This window comes from Acanthochromis polyacanthus, chromosome 14, assembly GCF_021347895.1.
Source record: "Acanthochromis polyacanthus isolate Apoly-LR-REF ecotype Palm Island chromosome 14, KAUST_Apoly_ChrSc, whole genome shotgun sequence".
Classification (NCBI taxonomy): domain Eukaryota; kingdom Metazoa; phylum Chordata; class Actinopteri; family Pomacentridae; genus Acanthochromis; species Acanthochromis polyacanthus.
The window spans coordinates 1,250,808-1,265,383 of record NC_067126.1 but is presented as its reverse complement, the minus strand read 5'-3'; the positions used below and the strand labels follow the sequence as shown (position 1 = coordinate 1,265,383).

Genomic DNA, 14,576 nt, shown 5'->3' with positions numbered 1-14,576 from the left:
AATATGTATTTGTTTAAAATACATCAGTGTTAAAAATACTATTGTTATTGAAACTATTAAAACATAAATTGCCTATATCACACTTGTTTTGTAAAATGATAGAGTGATTAAGATTTATAAATAATTAATGAAACTGTTATTCCACACAAGAAAAGTTTGCAGCTGAACTTATGCATATTTATATGTGATTCTGCTGCTATCATTGTTATTATTATTATTATTATTTTGTTTATTGCGTTTGAAAAACTGTCAGATGCTAACAATGAAGAAATGGACAATGAATGCATGGTTCACAATAATTGTAATGAGGGGTAGGCGCTTATAAGCGATCTCGCTTCGGCCTACTCCTTTTGAGCATATTACCTCAATGTAAGAAAACAGTACTGTGCTAACGAAATGTTAATTGCTCAAATAAAAAAGAAAAAAAAAAGAAAAAAAAAAGATGTTCTACTCTCACAGGTGATTTGGTTTGATCAAAGGGGGGAATACAATATGTCATACGATGAACTGGTGATAATCTGATGATAATCTGATGATACTCTCATAACAAAGTGATTTTCAATAAGACATCATGGAGTGTTAGTTGTTTTGCAGGATACTGCTGGGTGCTTTTATCTTCCCAGGACGCCATCTGGGAGCTTGCATAGAAAGTGGCTGTCTGGAGATCACTGCAGCCAAATGGACTTGAATGTTTGCATATGGACGATGGAATGGACAATAAAGATGGATGGAGAACTCTGAGCATGGACGATGTGACGACAACACACCACGACTGGAGCTGTTATTGAGGAGTGTTGGTTTGATATGCTCATGTGTTCTTCTGTAAGCTTACAGTGTTGTTTATCATATATACTCTGTTTTATCATTAGATGTTTGTTCTTACTGACATTTCTCTACGTAGAGGAATATTAGAATTAGCAACACTTTCAGTGTGTTTTATTGTAGCCTTTGAGTTTTTATGACTCTATGATTACTAAGATGGGGGTTTCATTGATTTGATGTTTTTGATATGAGGTGAGTACTTTGGGATCTCAGGTGTTTTATTATTTTGATTGGTTAGGGACAGTGGTGTTAGGCAGGTGCAGGTCCATTTGAGGGTCCGATGGGTCGACCAGCCTGATTTTGGACATTTTGATTTTCTTTCTGGGATTCCCACATGCATTTGCTTCCATTCATTTCACATCATCCTTTGAATCTCTCTCTTTTAATTGGTTGGAGTGTAGTATGGTCGCCGAGGCAGAGGGGCCGTGAGAGAATTTCCTGCCTTGATTGTTTGATGGATAATTTGGAAAGATAGCTGCCAGGCAGGTTTTCACTCTCACATTAATCTACAGATTTATAATATTGCTAAATTTAGGTTGTAATCAGTACGGACAGAATGGACACGTCATAAGCATTTTGTATGTGACCTTTATGTACTTGATGTTTTTGTAATTTTCGAGGCTCTGTCAGCCTCAAAGGGGGGAATATGTGGTATCTGATCTGTTACATGTATTACTTATTAAGTTAGTAGTATAGAATCTGTTTTGTTTGTTCTAGTATCTGATATGAGTTGCTTGTTATATGTAGTGTCTGCTCTGGTGTCTCTGACCACAGATGGAACCTGCATTATATTCAACCCATGCCATGGGAAAGTGTTCTCCTGTTTACAGAGCCCTGTTGGAGGTGTTTTTATGAGGGTTCTTCTGTCTAAAATACTGATTTAGGGATTCTTCAGCTGTTGTAGACAAGGGGGAGTTGTTTGGGGATGCTCTCTGCTTTCCCCATATGGCAGGCAATAAAGAACCATTTGTTTTAACCTCTCCTATATGTTGAAAACCTATAAAAGTGATCGCTGGCTATTGTCCAGCAAGGAGGATTCAATTGGCCGACTCCTTCCAGGCAGGTTCTGTCTGTACTGATGCTGCTCTTTCTTTTAATAAAATACTTTCAAAGAAAGTCAGTGTCACGGACATTTCTCCTTCACCTGCACATCATGGACACCAGAGAGAGAAACAACGACAACTGCTCCCATACGAAGTTTATTTTATACACAAGCAGAAATGAAAACATAGCATAAGATAAGAAATAGCTCGAGTTACACAAGGGGGTGTGCTAAGCTGAAAGAGTGGAAATATACTGGGATGTGGAGACTAGGGAGAGAGAGAGAGGGAGAGATATGTGCAGATAGAAGTGAGTGAGTGGTATTCTATAAAAATAGTCATATAAAACACTATGCACACACAGTTAACGCTCTAAGGCTCGATTATGATAAATGTATTTACAAATTTAACTCTAACAAATACCTAAGCCAAAGAAGGCAGAAGGGATGTCCAGGAGAGAAATAGGATTATTAGGATAGCCTACAAGGCCTTTTACGCAGCCAAGCGCTGCAGAAAAATGAAAAACAAAACTCTACCGTGGATTTTAAGTTTGCTATTTCGTTTAGATTTAATGTAGGCTATTCTGTGTTTTTTGATCAAACCGTACACAGATCTTTAAAAATCCTCTTTTCATGTTTGTTTTTGTTTTAAGTGACAATAAAATGAAAGAAATAGACAATCCCCTTCAACATAAAAGTGCAATACTTCTAAATTGTATTTTACGACAAATTTTACAATTTCAGCAGTGTCAATTCTATAAACCAACATGCAATAGATAGAAAGCAAAGATTTCAAATGAATTATGCCTACCTGTATTTGTGCTCTTCACTTGGGTCCACAGCATGGTAGTAGAACGCCACAAGAACATCCAGCAGCTCACTTAATCGGTTGGTAACTTCCAGCATTTGAAGAAAGCGATTTGAAATCGGTCGAATCAAGCTCTTGGGGGTGATATGGAAAAGTGTCTGAAACTCTGAAAACGTTTCCTTTTGCTTTGGTGACTTTTCAGTGTCATAGTACAGGTCTGAGGCGAGATCTTCAACTTCAGAGCCAAAAACGCTCACGAGTGCTTTAGCGGCATTGGAGACCATGTGCACCGTGTCACCAGACATGTCAAGGACAAAGGGATTTCTCTGTGTCGCTGGGTTTCCAGGCCGTTCCTCTTTCCTCTCATCACAGCACAGTTGTCCAGCAAAATGCTGATAACTTGATTCCACTTAAATCCATACGATAGTAGGACGTCATTAACGTCCTCCTTTAACGCAGAGGCATTCACCATGTTTACTTTTCGACGTGCCAAATGCACAGTAGTAACGTTATTGGTCTCGTCATCATAATATCTAATCAGAATATTAAGAATTTTGTCCATGCTCTGAGTGGAGGCTTCATCAATGTTGAGAGAAAATGTTCCTGCTTTAAGCTTCTCTCACAGACATTTCTTGAAGTATGGGGCTGTACCGTTGGTATTAGCACAGCTGGCCTGCTGATTTCAAACACAGTCTTACCAAAGCGGTTTTGTCCTCTGCTACTTTTCTGCAAAGGCGTACGAGTGGTTGGGCTATTCTGAACGACAAATCGTGTTCAGCAATGAAGGAACGTATACGGACTTTAAGGTCACGTAAGCGATCAGTGATTGGGGCGGGGCCTCAGCGGTGGCGGTCGCTCCAGGTATCGTTGTTGTGTGATGCAGAGCATGGACAGCTGTGATATGACCAGGGCCAAGCTCATGGCGGAGAAAAATCTTTTTGCCGCTTGTTGCGTATATTAGCTTCCTTGAGCAGAGAACACAGAAGCTAGCTCCTGCCTCTACAAGTTTTCTGCACCAGCTTCCAAAAGGCTTTCCACCGCTGCCCACCTCTTCCATCCACGCCCAGCGCCACCTATTTTTAACTCCACTGTCCACAAGTGTCCTCTCCTGGTTTCAGAAAGCTACGCTCCATGTTAGCGGTGAAGTGAACGAACCAGCAGCAAAAGGAGGCGCTCACAGGCGCAGTCACAAAACACACCTCGACATGCAAAAAGGCCCGCCCCCGTCTACTTTTAATTGGTTGATATAGTGTTTGGTTGAACTGTACTCAGGCAATGCTTCAACAGTATTGGTCGAACACTCGACGACTTTTGCCAATGTTGTAGTGAGCGGTTTTTATTTTATATGCATAAATTTTTTTTTTTAAATGGCACACTTCCATGCGCCGGAAATCCGGCGTGGCGCCGGAAAACTTGAAGCCCTGCCTATTTATGACAATTTCTTTTTTTATTTTATGAATTAGTCATTTGTCTTTCTGAATACTCTACTATATACTCGGGTAAATACTAAAAGACAAATGACTAAGTACTAATATTTACTGATAGTATTTACCTGAGTATAAACACCTTTTGTCACTGGCATTTCTTGCTGTTAAAAGAAAAAATTTGATGAACTGGAAAGTAAGAAAGCCAGGATGCTTTTGTCTAGATTCATGGCTTAATGATTTAGCTGATCTGCTAACGATGGAGCAGCAGCTGTCCCCCTGATGGGAAACTTGGAAATCTGTGGTCATATGTTCAGGAATATATTAAAGAAAGACATTAGAATTAGCATCTCTTACCTTCTTGCTTTGTTTTTAATTTCTTTTTTATCTTTTTTCTCCTATTTACATAGATAAAAGAAAGAAATTATGATTTAATGCACACCATCTGATGAATGTGTGCTTTGACAGCTAATTTACTGCTCCCTGACATCTTTGTTTTATCTTTGTCATTTTTTGTTGTACGTAGTATTTGTACTGATCTGTTTGTGTATTTTTGTTTCAACCCCCTTTTTTTCTTTTCTTGTTGTTTTTGCTGTTGCTTGGCTGATTTATTTGTTTGAATTGATTTTAATTTGTTTTTTTCTTATTATTTGTGAGTGTGTGTTGTGTTGTTTTAATCAAAAATGTAAATAAAAATATATATTTACCTGAGTATAAACTTTGTTTACCACAGCAGATCAACTCCTTCGTGCTGCTGAGGGGAAGAAGGATGAACACCTGTTGCTTCAAATCCGTGGAAGAGGCCATCTATCACCACAGTTGATTAGCAAATTACACAAGATACTGTATATGTACGAGTGAAAATCAGTTTAATATTCAGAGTTAAGATGGATTAAATGTGCTGTCAAACAGCGCTGAGTGGAGCGGCTGACCGGACCAAGATGGCGGCCGTATTTCTCGCTGCGCAGCAGCCCGAGCAGCGTCTACTCTTTATTATGTCTATGGTTCCTCAGTCTTTTGCCTTTCGGTCACGGCCGTGGGCTTCCTGTTTTGCCTCCAGCTGAAGCTGTGACGTCATTCGTGACGTGAGTCATTAAAGGGTCTATACACGGCTTCAACACGCACAGCGCGACTCACATTTCCGGGTTCATTATTACACACAGATGAAGCCAGTAAACTATTTTGTCCAAAACATGTCTTGAAGTCGGTATATAATCCATGAATCGGTCGTTTTCAAGGAAATGCACCTCGCGATGCGCGTCCAATATTCCCTGTATTTCTCGTCATATTTTTATTTACAAATAGAATATTAGCAATTTTTTTGTACTGAAAATGGCTGGAATTGACTGCAACTTGGTTTGAGGCTGCTAGACTTAATCTAGCTAGTGCAGCCACTGCAGTGTAGTTCGTCTTACTCTTTTAGCTGATACTTAGTGCTAGATGAAGTTTTTCTACACATTCAGAGGGAACTACTATATAAACAAACATTGCATTACCATACCTCTGACAGATTTCACCGGTTTCCTTATCCAGCATGTGAAGCTCCTTTCACCATCCTCACAGTCCAGCAGCTGCAGCAGGTGCAACATAAGACGCAATGTGCGTGGGTCACCCGACTCTCCACCTGTATGGTCATTGGCCAGACGTACGCTGAACAGAGATCAGCTGTCACAGCCTCGGTAAAACCATTACTGTGATAGTTCAAAATGTAAAACTGGCTCTAAATCAGTTGATCGGCTGTCATCATTGATTGACAGAATTTCTCTTGTTCCTCGTGTTGACGAACTTGACCAACTACCTATCAGATCTGGGGTGGCCGCAGGGGTGGCCAATGAGATTTCAGGGGTGGCCCCGGCCACCCCAGGCCACCCCCTAAAATCGCCATTGAAAACATGCAGGATAGTGGCCCTCCAGGAACGGAGTTTGACACCCCTGGTGTAGAGGGTAATGAGATGGCAGATATGGCGGCTAAAAGGACATTAAGGAGGGAGGTGGAACTGGCTGTGGGCATCGGGATACCTGAATGTCGCTCCATCATCAGGAAGGATATTACAGCTCAGTGGCAGAAGCAGTGGGGCGGCATTACTTCTCAATACAAAACAGTTTAAAGGCAGACCAGTGCTATCTTAGACATGAGCGAAAAGACTCTGTGTTAATGACTAGACTTAGACTTGGACACTGTGGCATGGCATGGGATTTAGCCAAAATTGGCAAACATAAGGACGGATTATGTGGAGCCTGCAGGAACCAGCAAACTGTGAGGCATCTGCTTATGGAGTGCAGCCTGTTTGAGGAACAAAGAACACAGTTATATGCCAAGCTGTCACACGAGGGAAAGGAAGTAATTACTATGAGGAGTCTCCTTAATCCTAGAGAGAACCAGGTGAGGACGGTGAACGCAGTCCTTCATTTTGTTAACTCCACAGGATTACATCTTTGGAGATAGGATTGGTATGAATTCTGCGTTCTCACTCTGACCTGTGAGAGGCAGCAATGTGCCGCCAGGCATCCAGCCTGCCGGAAATACACAAGAAGAAGAAGAAGAAGAAGAAGAAGAAGAAGAAGAAGAAGAAGAAGAAGAAGAAGAAGAAGAAGAAGAAGAAGAAGAAGAAGAAGAAGCCTCTGCGCATGCTCAGCAGCTGTCGGTGGCGTGACCGTGATCCTCACAGCCTGTTGTTGTTGTTTTGGTTGTTTCGGTCTCCGGTTGGAACGATGGCCGGCACCGCGCTGAAAAGACTCATGGCCGAATACAAACGTGAGTGACCCGGCTGGAGCTAGCGGCTAGGCTAACGGCTAAGCTAACGGCTCCGCAGCTGCACAGAACTCCGTTACCGAACCCGCCCGTTAAAGGGTTCCCCCGATCACCGGAGAGCGACAGATTAACGGCAACACACCGACGTGTGTTAAACTTTAGAACTGGGTCGTTAAGTCATAGATATTAATGACAACAGGACACAGCGAACAATTCATTCATGGACAGAGCTCCAGTTAGCTAACAGTTCATGGAGCTGCAGAAGGTTCTGTACCGGAAGTTAGCTTAGAGAGTTAGCTGAAGCAGTTAGCTTAGAGAGTTAGGGTTAGACAGTTAGCTTAGAGAATTAGCTTAGAGAGTTAGCTCAGACAGCTAGTTTAGAGAGTTGGGGTTAGACAGTTAGCTCAGACAGTTAACGTAGAGAGTTAGGGTTAGACAGCTCAGACACCTAGCTTAGAGTAGGTTTCTTAGTGATTGATTATTGATGATGCTGAGCTAGGAAGGTGATTGTTGTGATTGTTGTTTTTCAGAACTCACTCTGAACCCACCTGAAGGCATCGTGGCAGGTAAGACTCACCTGGTCAGTAGTTCACCTGGTCTACTCTGTAGTTCACCTGGTCTGTAGTTCACCTGGTCTGTAGTTCACCTGGTCTGTAGTTCACCTGGCCTGTAGTTCACCTGGTCTACTCTGTAGTTCACCTGGTCTGTAGTTCACCTGGCCTGTAGTTCACCTGATCAGTAGTTCACCTGGTCTGTAGTTCACCTGGTCAGTAGTTCACCTGGTCAGTAGTTCACCTGGTCTACTCTGTAGTTCACCTGGTCAGTAGTTTACCTGGTCTACTCTGTAGTTCACCTGGTCAGTAGTTCACCTGGTCTACTCTGTAGTTCACCTGGTCTGTAGTTCACCTGGCCTGTAGTTCACCTGGCCTGTAGTTCACCTGGTCAGTAGTTCACCTGGTCAGTAGTTCACCTGGTCTACTCTGTAGTTCACCTGGCCTGTAGTTCACCTGGCCTGTAGTTCACCTGGCCTGTAGTTCACCTGGTCTGTAGTTCACCTGGCCTGTAGTTCACCTGATCAGTAGTTCACCTGGTCAGTAGTTCACCTGGTCTACTCTGTAGTTCACCTGGCCTGTAGTTCACCTGGCCTGTAGTTCACCTGGCCTGTAGTTCACCTGGTCTGTAGTTCACCTGGCCTGTAGTTCACCTGGCCTGTAGTTCACCTGGTCAGTAGTTCACCTGGTCAGTAGTTCACCTGGTCTACTCTGTAGTTCACCTGGCCTGTAGTTCACCTGGCCTGTAGTTCACCTGGCCTGTAGTTCACCTGGCCTGTAGTTCACCTGATCAGTAGTTCACCTGGTCTGTAGTTCACCTGGTCAGTAGTTCACCTGGTCTGTAGTTCACCTGGTCAGTAGTTCACCTGGTCAGTAGTTCACCTGGTCTACTCTGTAGTTCACCTGGCCTGTAGTTCACCTGGCCTGTAGTTCACCTGGCCTGTAGTTCACCTGGTCTGTAGTTCACCTGGTCAGTAGTTCACCTGGTCTGTAGTTCACCTGGTCAGTAGTTCACCTGATCTACTCTGTAGTTCACCTGGTCTGTAGTTCACCTGGCCTGTAGTTCACCTGGTCTACTCTGTAGTTCACCTGGTCTCCATCACATACATCATTAGAAACTTTTAACAAAGAAAGGGAAAAATAAATCCGCTTTAGAAGTCGTTGTTGATCAGTTGTTATCTGATAACGGTTATTGATAAGTTATTTTCTGATAATGGTTATTGATCAGTTATTATCTGATAACAGTTATTGATCAGGGTTCTGTTTGTTCTGCAGGTCCAGCTAATGAGGAGAACTTCTTTGAGTGGGAGGCTCTGATTATGTGAGTGACAACTCATTGTCTCTGTGGAAACAAATATGTGGTGCTGCGATCAGCCATGTTTGTTTACATGTTTGCTGTTGACTGTTTACATGTTGACTGTTTACAGCAGAACCCAGCAAGCTGCAATGAACCATCCTTTAGTGTTATAGATGTGAGGTTCCTGATATTAAGATGTTAGAAGAACATTTCTTCAAACTAATCAACCGTCCTGGAGACCAGCAGCTTTAACTCCAGTCCTGATAAAGCAGCTGATGAATCACCGTCATCCAGAACCTCTTCCACTCTTTAGCCAACTCGAACTCTACATTCTCTGGCGTTCCTGGTTTCTCTCATCTGAACAGATGAACTGAATGATCCATTCTGTGTTTCTGCTGAGATGTATCACTGTGACCAGCAGGAGGCGCTGCTGAGCAGAGAGGAATGCTACATGGTGCTGAATGACACGTTCTCAGAGTCTCTGGTTCTTCTGCAGAGGTTCTGGAGGTTCTTCTAGCTGCTGCTGCTTTTAACTGAACTCCTAAACGTCCCGTTTATTATCAGATCCATCAGGTTCCTTCTGTCTCCGTCAGCTGACACAGACCATCAGAGAATTACCACTGGACGTTTACAGACGTTCCCTAAACGCCTCACAGTTATCACTGAACGTTTACAGACGTTCCCTAAACGCCTCACAGTTATCACTGGACGTTTACCGACGTTCCCTAAACACCTCACAGTTATCACTGGACGTTTACAGACGTTCCCTAAACGCCTCACAGTTATCACTGGACGTTTACCGACGTTCCCTAAACACCTCACAGTTATCACTGGACGTTTACAGACGTTCCCTAAACGCCTCACAGTTATCACTGGACGTTTACAGACGTTCCCTAAACGCCTCACAGTTATCACTGGACGTTTACAGACGTTCCCTAAACGCCTCACAGTTATCACTGAACGTTTACAGACGTTCCCTAAACGCCTCACAGCTATCATTGGACGTTTACAGACGTTCCCTAAACGCCTCACAGTTATCACTGGACGTTTACAGACGTTCCCTAAACGCCTCACAGTTATCACTGGACGTTTACCGACGTTCCCTAAACGCCTCACAGTTATCACTGGACGTTTACCGACGTTCCCTAAACGCCTCACAGCTATCACTGGACGTTTACAGACGTTCCCTAAACGCCTCACAGTTATCACTGGACGTTTACAGACGTTCCCTAAAAGCCTCACAGTTATCACTGGACGTTTACCGACGTTCCCTAAACGCCTCACAGTTATCACTGGACGTTTACCGACGTTCCCTAAACGCCTCACAGCTATCACTGGACGTTTACAGACGTTCCCTAAACGCCTCACAGTTATCACTGAACGTTTACAGACGTTCCCTAAACGCCTCACAGCTATCATTGGACGTTTACAGACGTTCCCTAAATGCCTCACAGTTATCACTGGACGTTTACAGACGTTCCCTAAACGCCTCACAGTTATCACTGGACGTTTACAGACGTTCCCTAAACGCCTCACAGTTATCACTGGACGTTTACAGACGTTCCCTAAACGCTTCAGTCTGAGCTGTGATGTCACATTTACCTGGCAGCAGGTGAGTGTGAGGTTCTTGTTCTGTGGTGTTGTTCTGGTGAGGAGCAGACAGAGCTGGTGTTTCCAAAGCATCAGTGAAGGCATCATCCTGACTCCCCTCCATTAGCTGCTGTTGTTGTTCTGCTGCCCTCTAATAAACCTGCAGTCCACCGCCCACTTACCTGCATGACATCACTGCTGACACACCGTTCATTACCTACCTGGACATTCCTCTCCTGAGTTCTCTGCTGTTCTTCAGCTTTTGGTCTGCTGGAGCTCCTCAGAGTCCATCAGCTGATCACAGATCAATAATCAGTACTTACTGACAAAACATCAGTCCAGCGTTAGAACCCTAACAGTCTGGGGTTCTATCTGTAGTGGTTCTACTGGGGTTCTGTCTGTCGTGGTTCTGTCTGGGGTTCTACTGGGGTTCTGTCTGGGGTTCTACCAGGGTAGTCACGTATTTTCAGTTTTCAGTGAATCTGGAACATTAAAGATTTTGTACCGACATACTGTCCAGAGTTTTTTGAGAACGTCTGTTGATGGAACATCTGATAGAACTCTGGTCATCAGAAAGCAGCTGATTGGTCGGCAGATAACCAATCAGAGAGCATTTAGTGATGGAGCGGATATTCAAATGATAATCAGTAGCACACTGCCGGTTCTACTGGGTTCTACCAACTCCCCTCTGCTGCCGGTTCTACTGGGTTCTGCCAGCTCAATCTACTGCTGGTTCTCCAGTCTATGGAACATTTCACAGGAGTTTTAGAACCAGTCGTAAGACTTCCTTGGGGAACCCTGGGTGATCAGCTAGTACGTCTCCAAGAATCACTACAGTTAAGACAAGTAGAAGCTGCCCACTGACCTGTAGAAGCTGCCCACTGACCTGTAGAACCTGCCCACTGACCTGTAGAACCTGCCCACTGACCTGTAGAAGCTGCCCACTGACCTGTAGAACCTGCCCACTGACCTGTAGAACCTGCCCACTGACCTGTAGAAGCTGCCCACTGACCTGTAGAACCTGCCCACTGACCTGTAGAAGCTGCCCACTGACCTGTAGAACCTGCCCACTGACCTGTAGAACCTGCCCACTGACCTGTAGAACAGAAGAACCAGCAGATCTGAGGAATGTATAAAGTAGCAGGATGTTCTCCAGGTGCATGCAGGTGTTATCACAACGAGAACTTCCTGTTTGGAGAACAGATCATGAAGGAGACAAAATCCTTTAGAACAGGTCAGAACATGGAACACGTATATTCAGGAGAACATCCCAACAGAAACCCACTGAGAACCCAGAGGAACCAGAACATGTAGAACCTCATTGTTAGGTTCTCCTCAGGGTTCTGCTGCTGTTCAACAGAGACTTCTGGAAATACAAACAACTACACACTGAAACTTTACTGTGTTGTTTACTGTTGTTTACTGTTGTTGTGTTCCAGGGGTCCCCAGGACACATGTTTTGAAGGCGGGGTGTTTCCTGCCATCCTCAGCTTCCCCTCTGATTATCCTCTCAGTCCTCCCAAGATGAGGTTCACCTGCGACATGTTCCACCCCAACAGTAAGTAGAACCAGAACCTCAGTCTGGACCAGAGCAGAACCAGAACTTTAGTCAGTCCGGAGGTCTGGACCAGAGGAGAACCAGTTGACTCCTAGTGTCTCGCTGTGAGACCTCTCCAGGTTCCTCTCCAGACGTGTAGAAGACATTTCTCCTGCTGGATGTATTTATTGATCAGAAGTCTTGATGGTCATCCTGCTGATCGATAATCAATACCTCAGATCTCTGCAGAGACTCTGTCTCCATCGTCTGTATAAATAAAGGTTTCATTTAAAAAAATCTAACTTTATTACCAAACTTTTGTCCAACCAGACGTGAAACTATGAACCCAGCTGTTCATGAACTTTGACTAAATGAGAGTAGAAACCGAAAGATCGAAGAACTGAAGACATTAAAGAAGTTTAGATCCAGAGCATTTTATTTTGAAAGTCTCTTCCTGTGTTCTGCTGATGTCATCGTTCCAGCATGCTGTCATTACAGCTGATGAGTGGGTTGCAGCCATGATGTCACAGCAGGCAGACAGTCTGAGCACGCTCAGTGCTGATTAGAGGACACAGGTCCAACTACCACCTCCATCATCTTCAAGCACCAGCATGAACCTGAGCTGAACCTGCTACTGTAGCACCCGGATCTTGGTTCTCCTCGGTCTAAAGTTCTGCTGTGGTTCTCCTCGGTCTAAAGTTCTGCTGTGGTTCTCCTCGGTCTAAAGTTCTGCTGTGGTTCTCCTCGGTCTAAAGTTCTGCTGTGGTTCTCCTCAGTCTAAAGTTCTGCTGTGGTTCTCCTCAGTCTACCCGGATGGTCGGGTCTGCATCTCCATCCTTCATGCTCCTGGAGATGATCCGATGGGTTATGAGAGCAGCGCAGAGAGATGGAGTCCTGTCCAGAGTGTGGAGAAGATCCTGCTGTCTGTGGTCAGCATGCTGGCAGGTACGGAACACGCTTAGAACACACCTGGAACACGCTATGAGACAACGGCTGTCAATATGTGAGCGGTTACAAAACATGATTCACATATACTAACTTCTCTCCTCCTGGTCCTCCTCCTGGTCCTCCTCCTGGTCCTCCTCCTGGTCCTCCTCCTGGTCCTCCTTCTGGTTCTCCTGGTCCTCCTTGTCCTCCTGGCCCTCCTCCTGGTCCTCCTGTAGAACCTAACGATGAGAGTGGAGCTAACGTGGATGCGTCTAAGATGTGGCGTGAGGACAGAGAACAGTTCTACAGACTGGCTCAGAAGATCGTACGGAAGTCTCTGGGCCTGTAGTGATGATGTCATCAGACTGCGCTGCGTGTACACAGACTCGTCGCCATTGAAACCAGCGACACGCAGTTCTGACGGACCAATGAACCGATGGACGACTGGGAGCCAATCACATCACTAGAACCAGTCGGCTGGGATCATGTGACCATCGTGACATCATCACCGCAGAGTTTCAGTCCGGCGGCAGCAAATATGCGGATGTTCTACACGTTCTGGATGTTTTAGACATTAGATCCACATTCTGGTTCTGACTCAGTAAAATGTTCTTCAGTAAAACATTTTGTCTTTATTTTCATCAAACTAATAGGAACCAACAGAACCCTGCTCCTCAACTCAAGTTTTCTAGTGCGTGGTTTCTGCTGGTTCCATTGGTTCCTGCTGGTTCCTGCTGGCTGTTCTTCTGAGGTATTGGTTGCTGCCTGTTTGCTGCTGTTGCTAGGAAATCGTTTCTGATTGACCAATGAGGCGCCAGTCTTGCTGTGTGGCATCTGATTGGACAGAATTCGATGCAGTTTATCTCCTGCTGAGGATCGTCCAATCAGATTGTAGTTCTCTGAGGTTTGCTTCCAGTTTCTTTATTTTCAACGTCATTAAACCACCGAGGAAGAGCGAGAGCTGTGATTGGTGGAATTCTTTGTTTTTTTGGATCATGAAGCAGCAGAGAGATGCTGGAAGTCAAATACAGTCATTAACGCAGATTGTTCTATTTCTAATAAAAACAAAACATCAGCTGATCAGAGGAGAAAATAAAAAATAGAAGAGATCATGATGATAAATAATAAAATTTATCACTTTCTGTTTCTGAAATAGTTTTTTTGGTTCTGAATGTTTTGTCAAAGCTTTTGTTCTCATCAGTTGTTGGAGTTAACGAATTCATTTCATAGAAAAACAAAGAAACTGTCTAAACAAATATTTAAATAAAATCAATACATTTATATTAATATACATAGTAAATATATGAAATAGTTTAAAAGGTGATTATTACAGAAAAACTGCAATTTTTATGCAAAATGATATAAAAATTAAAATCTAAAATCACAGTTCTTGTTCTAACCAGGTATAAACTCTAACTGGGTTTAAACAATAACCAGGTTTAAACTAACCAGATTTAACCTATAACCAGGTTTAAACTAACCAGGTTTAAACTAACCAGGTTTAACTTATAACCAGGTTTAACCTATAACCAGGTTTAAACTAACCAGGTTTAAACTAACCAGGTTTAAACTAACCAGATTTAACCTATAACCAGGTTTAAACTAACCAGGTTTAAACTAACCAGGTTTAAACTAACCAGATTTAACCTATAACCAGGTTTAAACTAACCAGGTTTAAACTAACCAGGTTTAACTTATAACCAGGTTTAACCTATAACCAGGTTTAAACTAACCAGGTTTAAACTAACCAGGTTTAAACTAACCAGGTTTAGCTGTAGTAGTTTCTTTGGTTCTCAGGTCATGAGGTTTGCAGATCAAAGAGCTGCTGA

The 14,576-nt window shown here is 43.6% G+C and overlaps 1 protein-coding gene and 1 long non-coding RNA gene across 6 annotated transcripts; one reads left to right on the top strand and one right to left on the bottom strand.

Moving 5' to 3' along the window:
* The first annotated feature begins 6,635 nt into the window (after positions 1 to 6,635).
* ube2g2 (ubiquitin-conjugating enzyme E2G 2 (UBC7 homolog, yeast)) lies at positions 6,636 to 13,707 on the top strand. Of its 4 annotated transcripts, none has more exons than XM_022218050.2 (6): positions 6,636 to 6,848; positions 7,376 to 7,411; positions 8,672 to 8,717; positions 11,723 to 11,841; positions 12,625 to 12,765; positions 12,984 to 13,707. In XM_022218050.2, exons 1-6 carry the CDS (start codon positions 6,722 to 6,724, stop codon positions 13,094 to 13,096), a joined length of 582 nt encoding a protein of 193 aa, XP_022073742.2. In that variant the 5' UTR covers positions 6,636 to 6,721; the 3' UTR covers positions 13,097 to 13,707. The 4 variants fall into 4 exon arrangements, with proteins under 4 accessions (XP_022073742.2, XP_051814752.1, XP_051814754.1 ...); XM_051958792.1 differs by lacking the exon at positions 6,636 to 6,848 and adding an exon at positions 6,942 to 6,991; XM_051958793.1 differs by lacking the exon at positions 6,636 to 6,848 and having other exon boundaries at positions 7,403 to 7,425.
* LOC127537074 (uncharacterized) lies at positions 9,227 to 9,635 on the bottom strand. Of its 2 annotated transcripts, none has more exons than XR_007946557.1 (3): positions 9,511 to 9,635; positions 9,427 to 9,468; positions 9,227 to 9,342 (listed from the first exon to the last, which is right to left on the bottom strand). It is a non-coding gene; the product is annotated as an uncharacterized LOC127537074 (long non-coding RNA). The 2 variants fall into 2 exon arrangements; XR_007946556.1 differs by having other exon boundaries at positions 9,304 to 9,384.
* Positions 13,708 to 14,576: the final 869 nt, after the last annotated feature.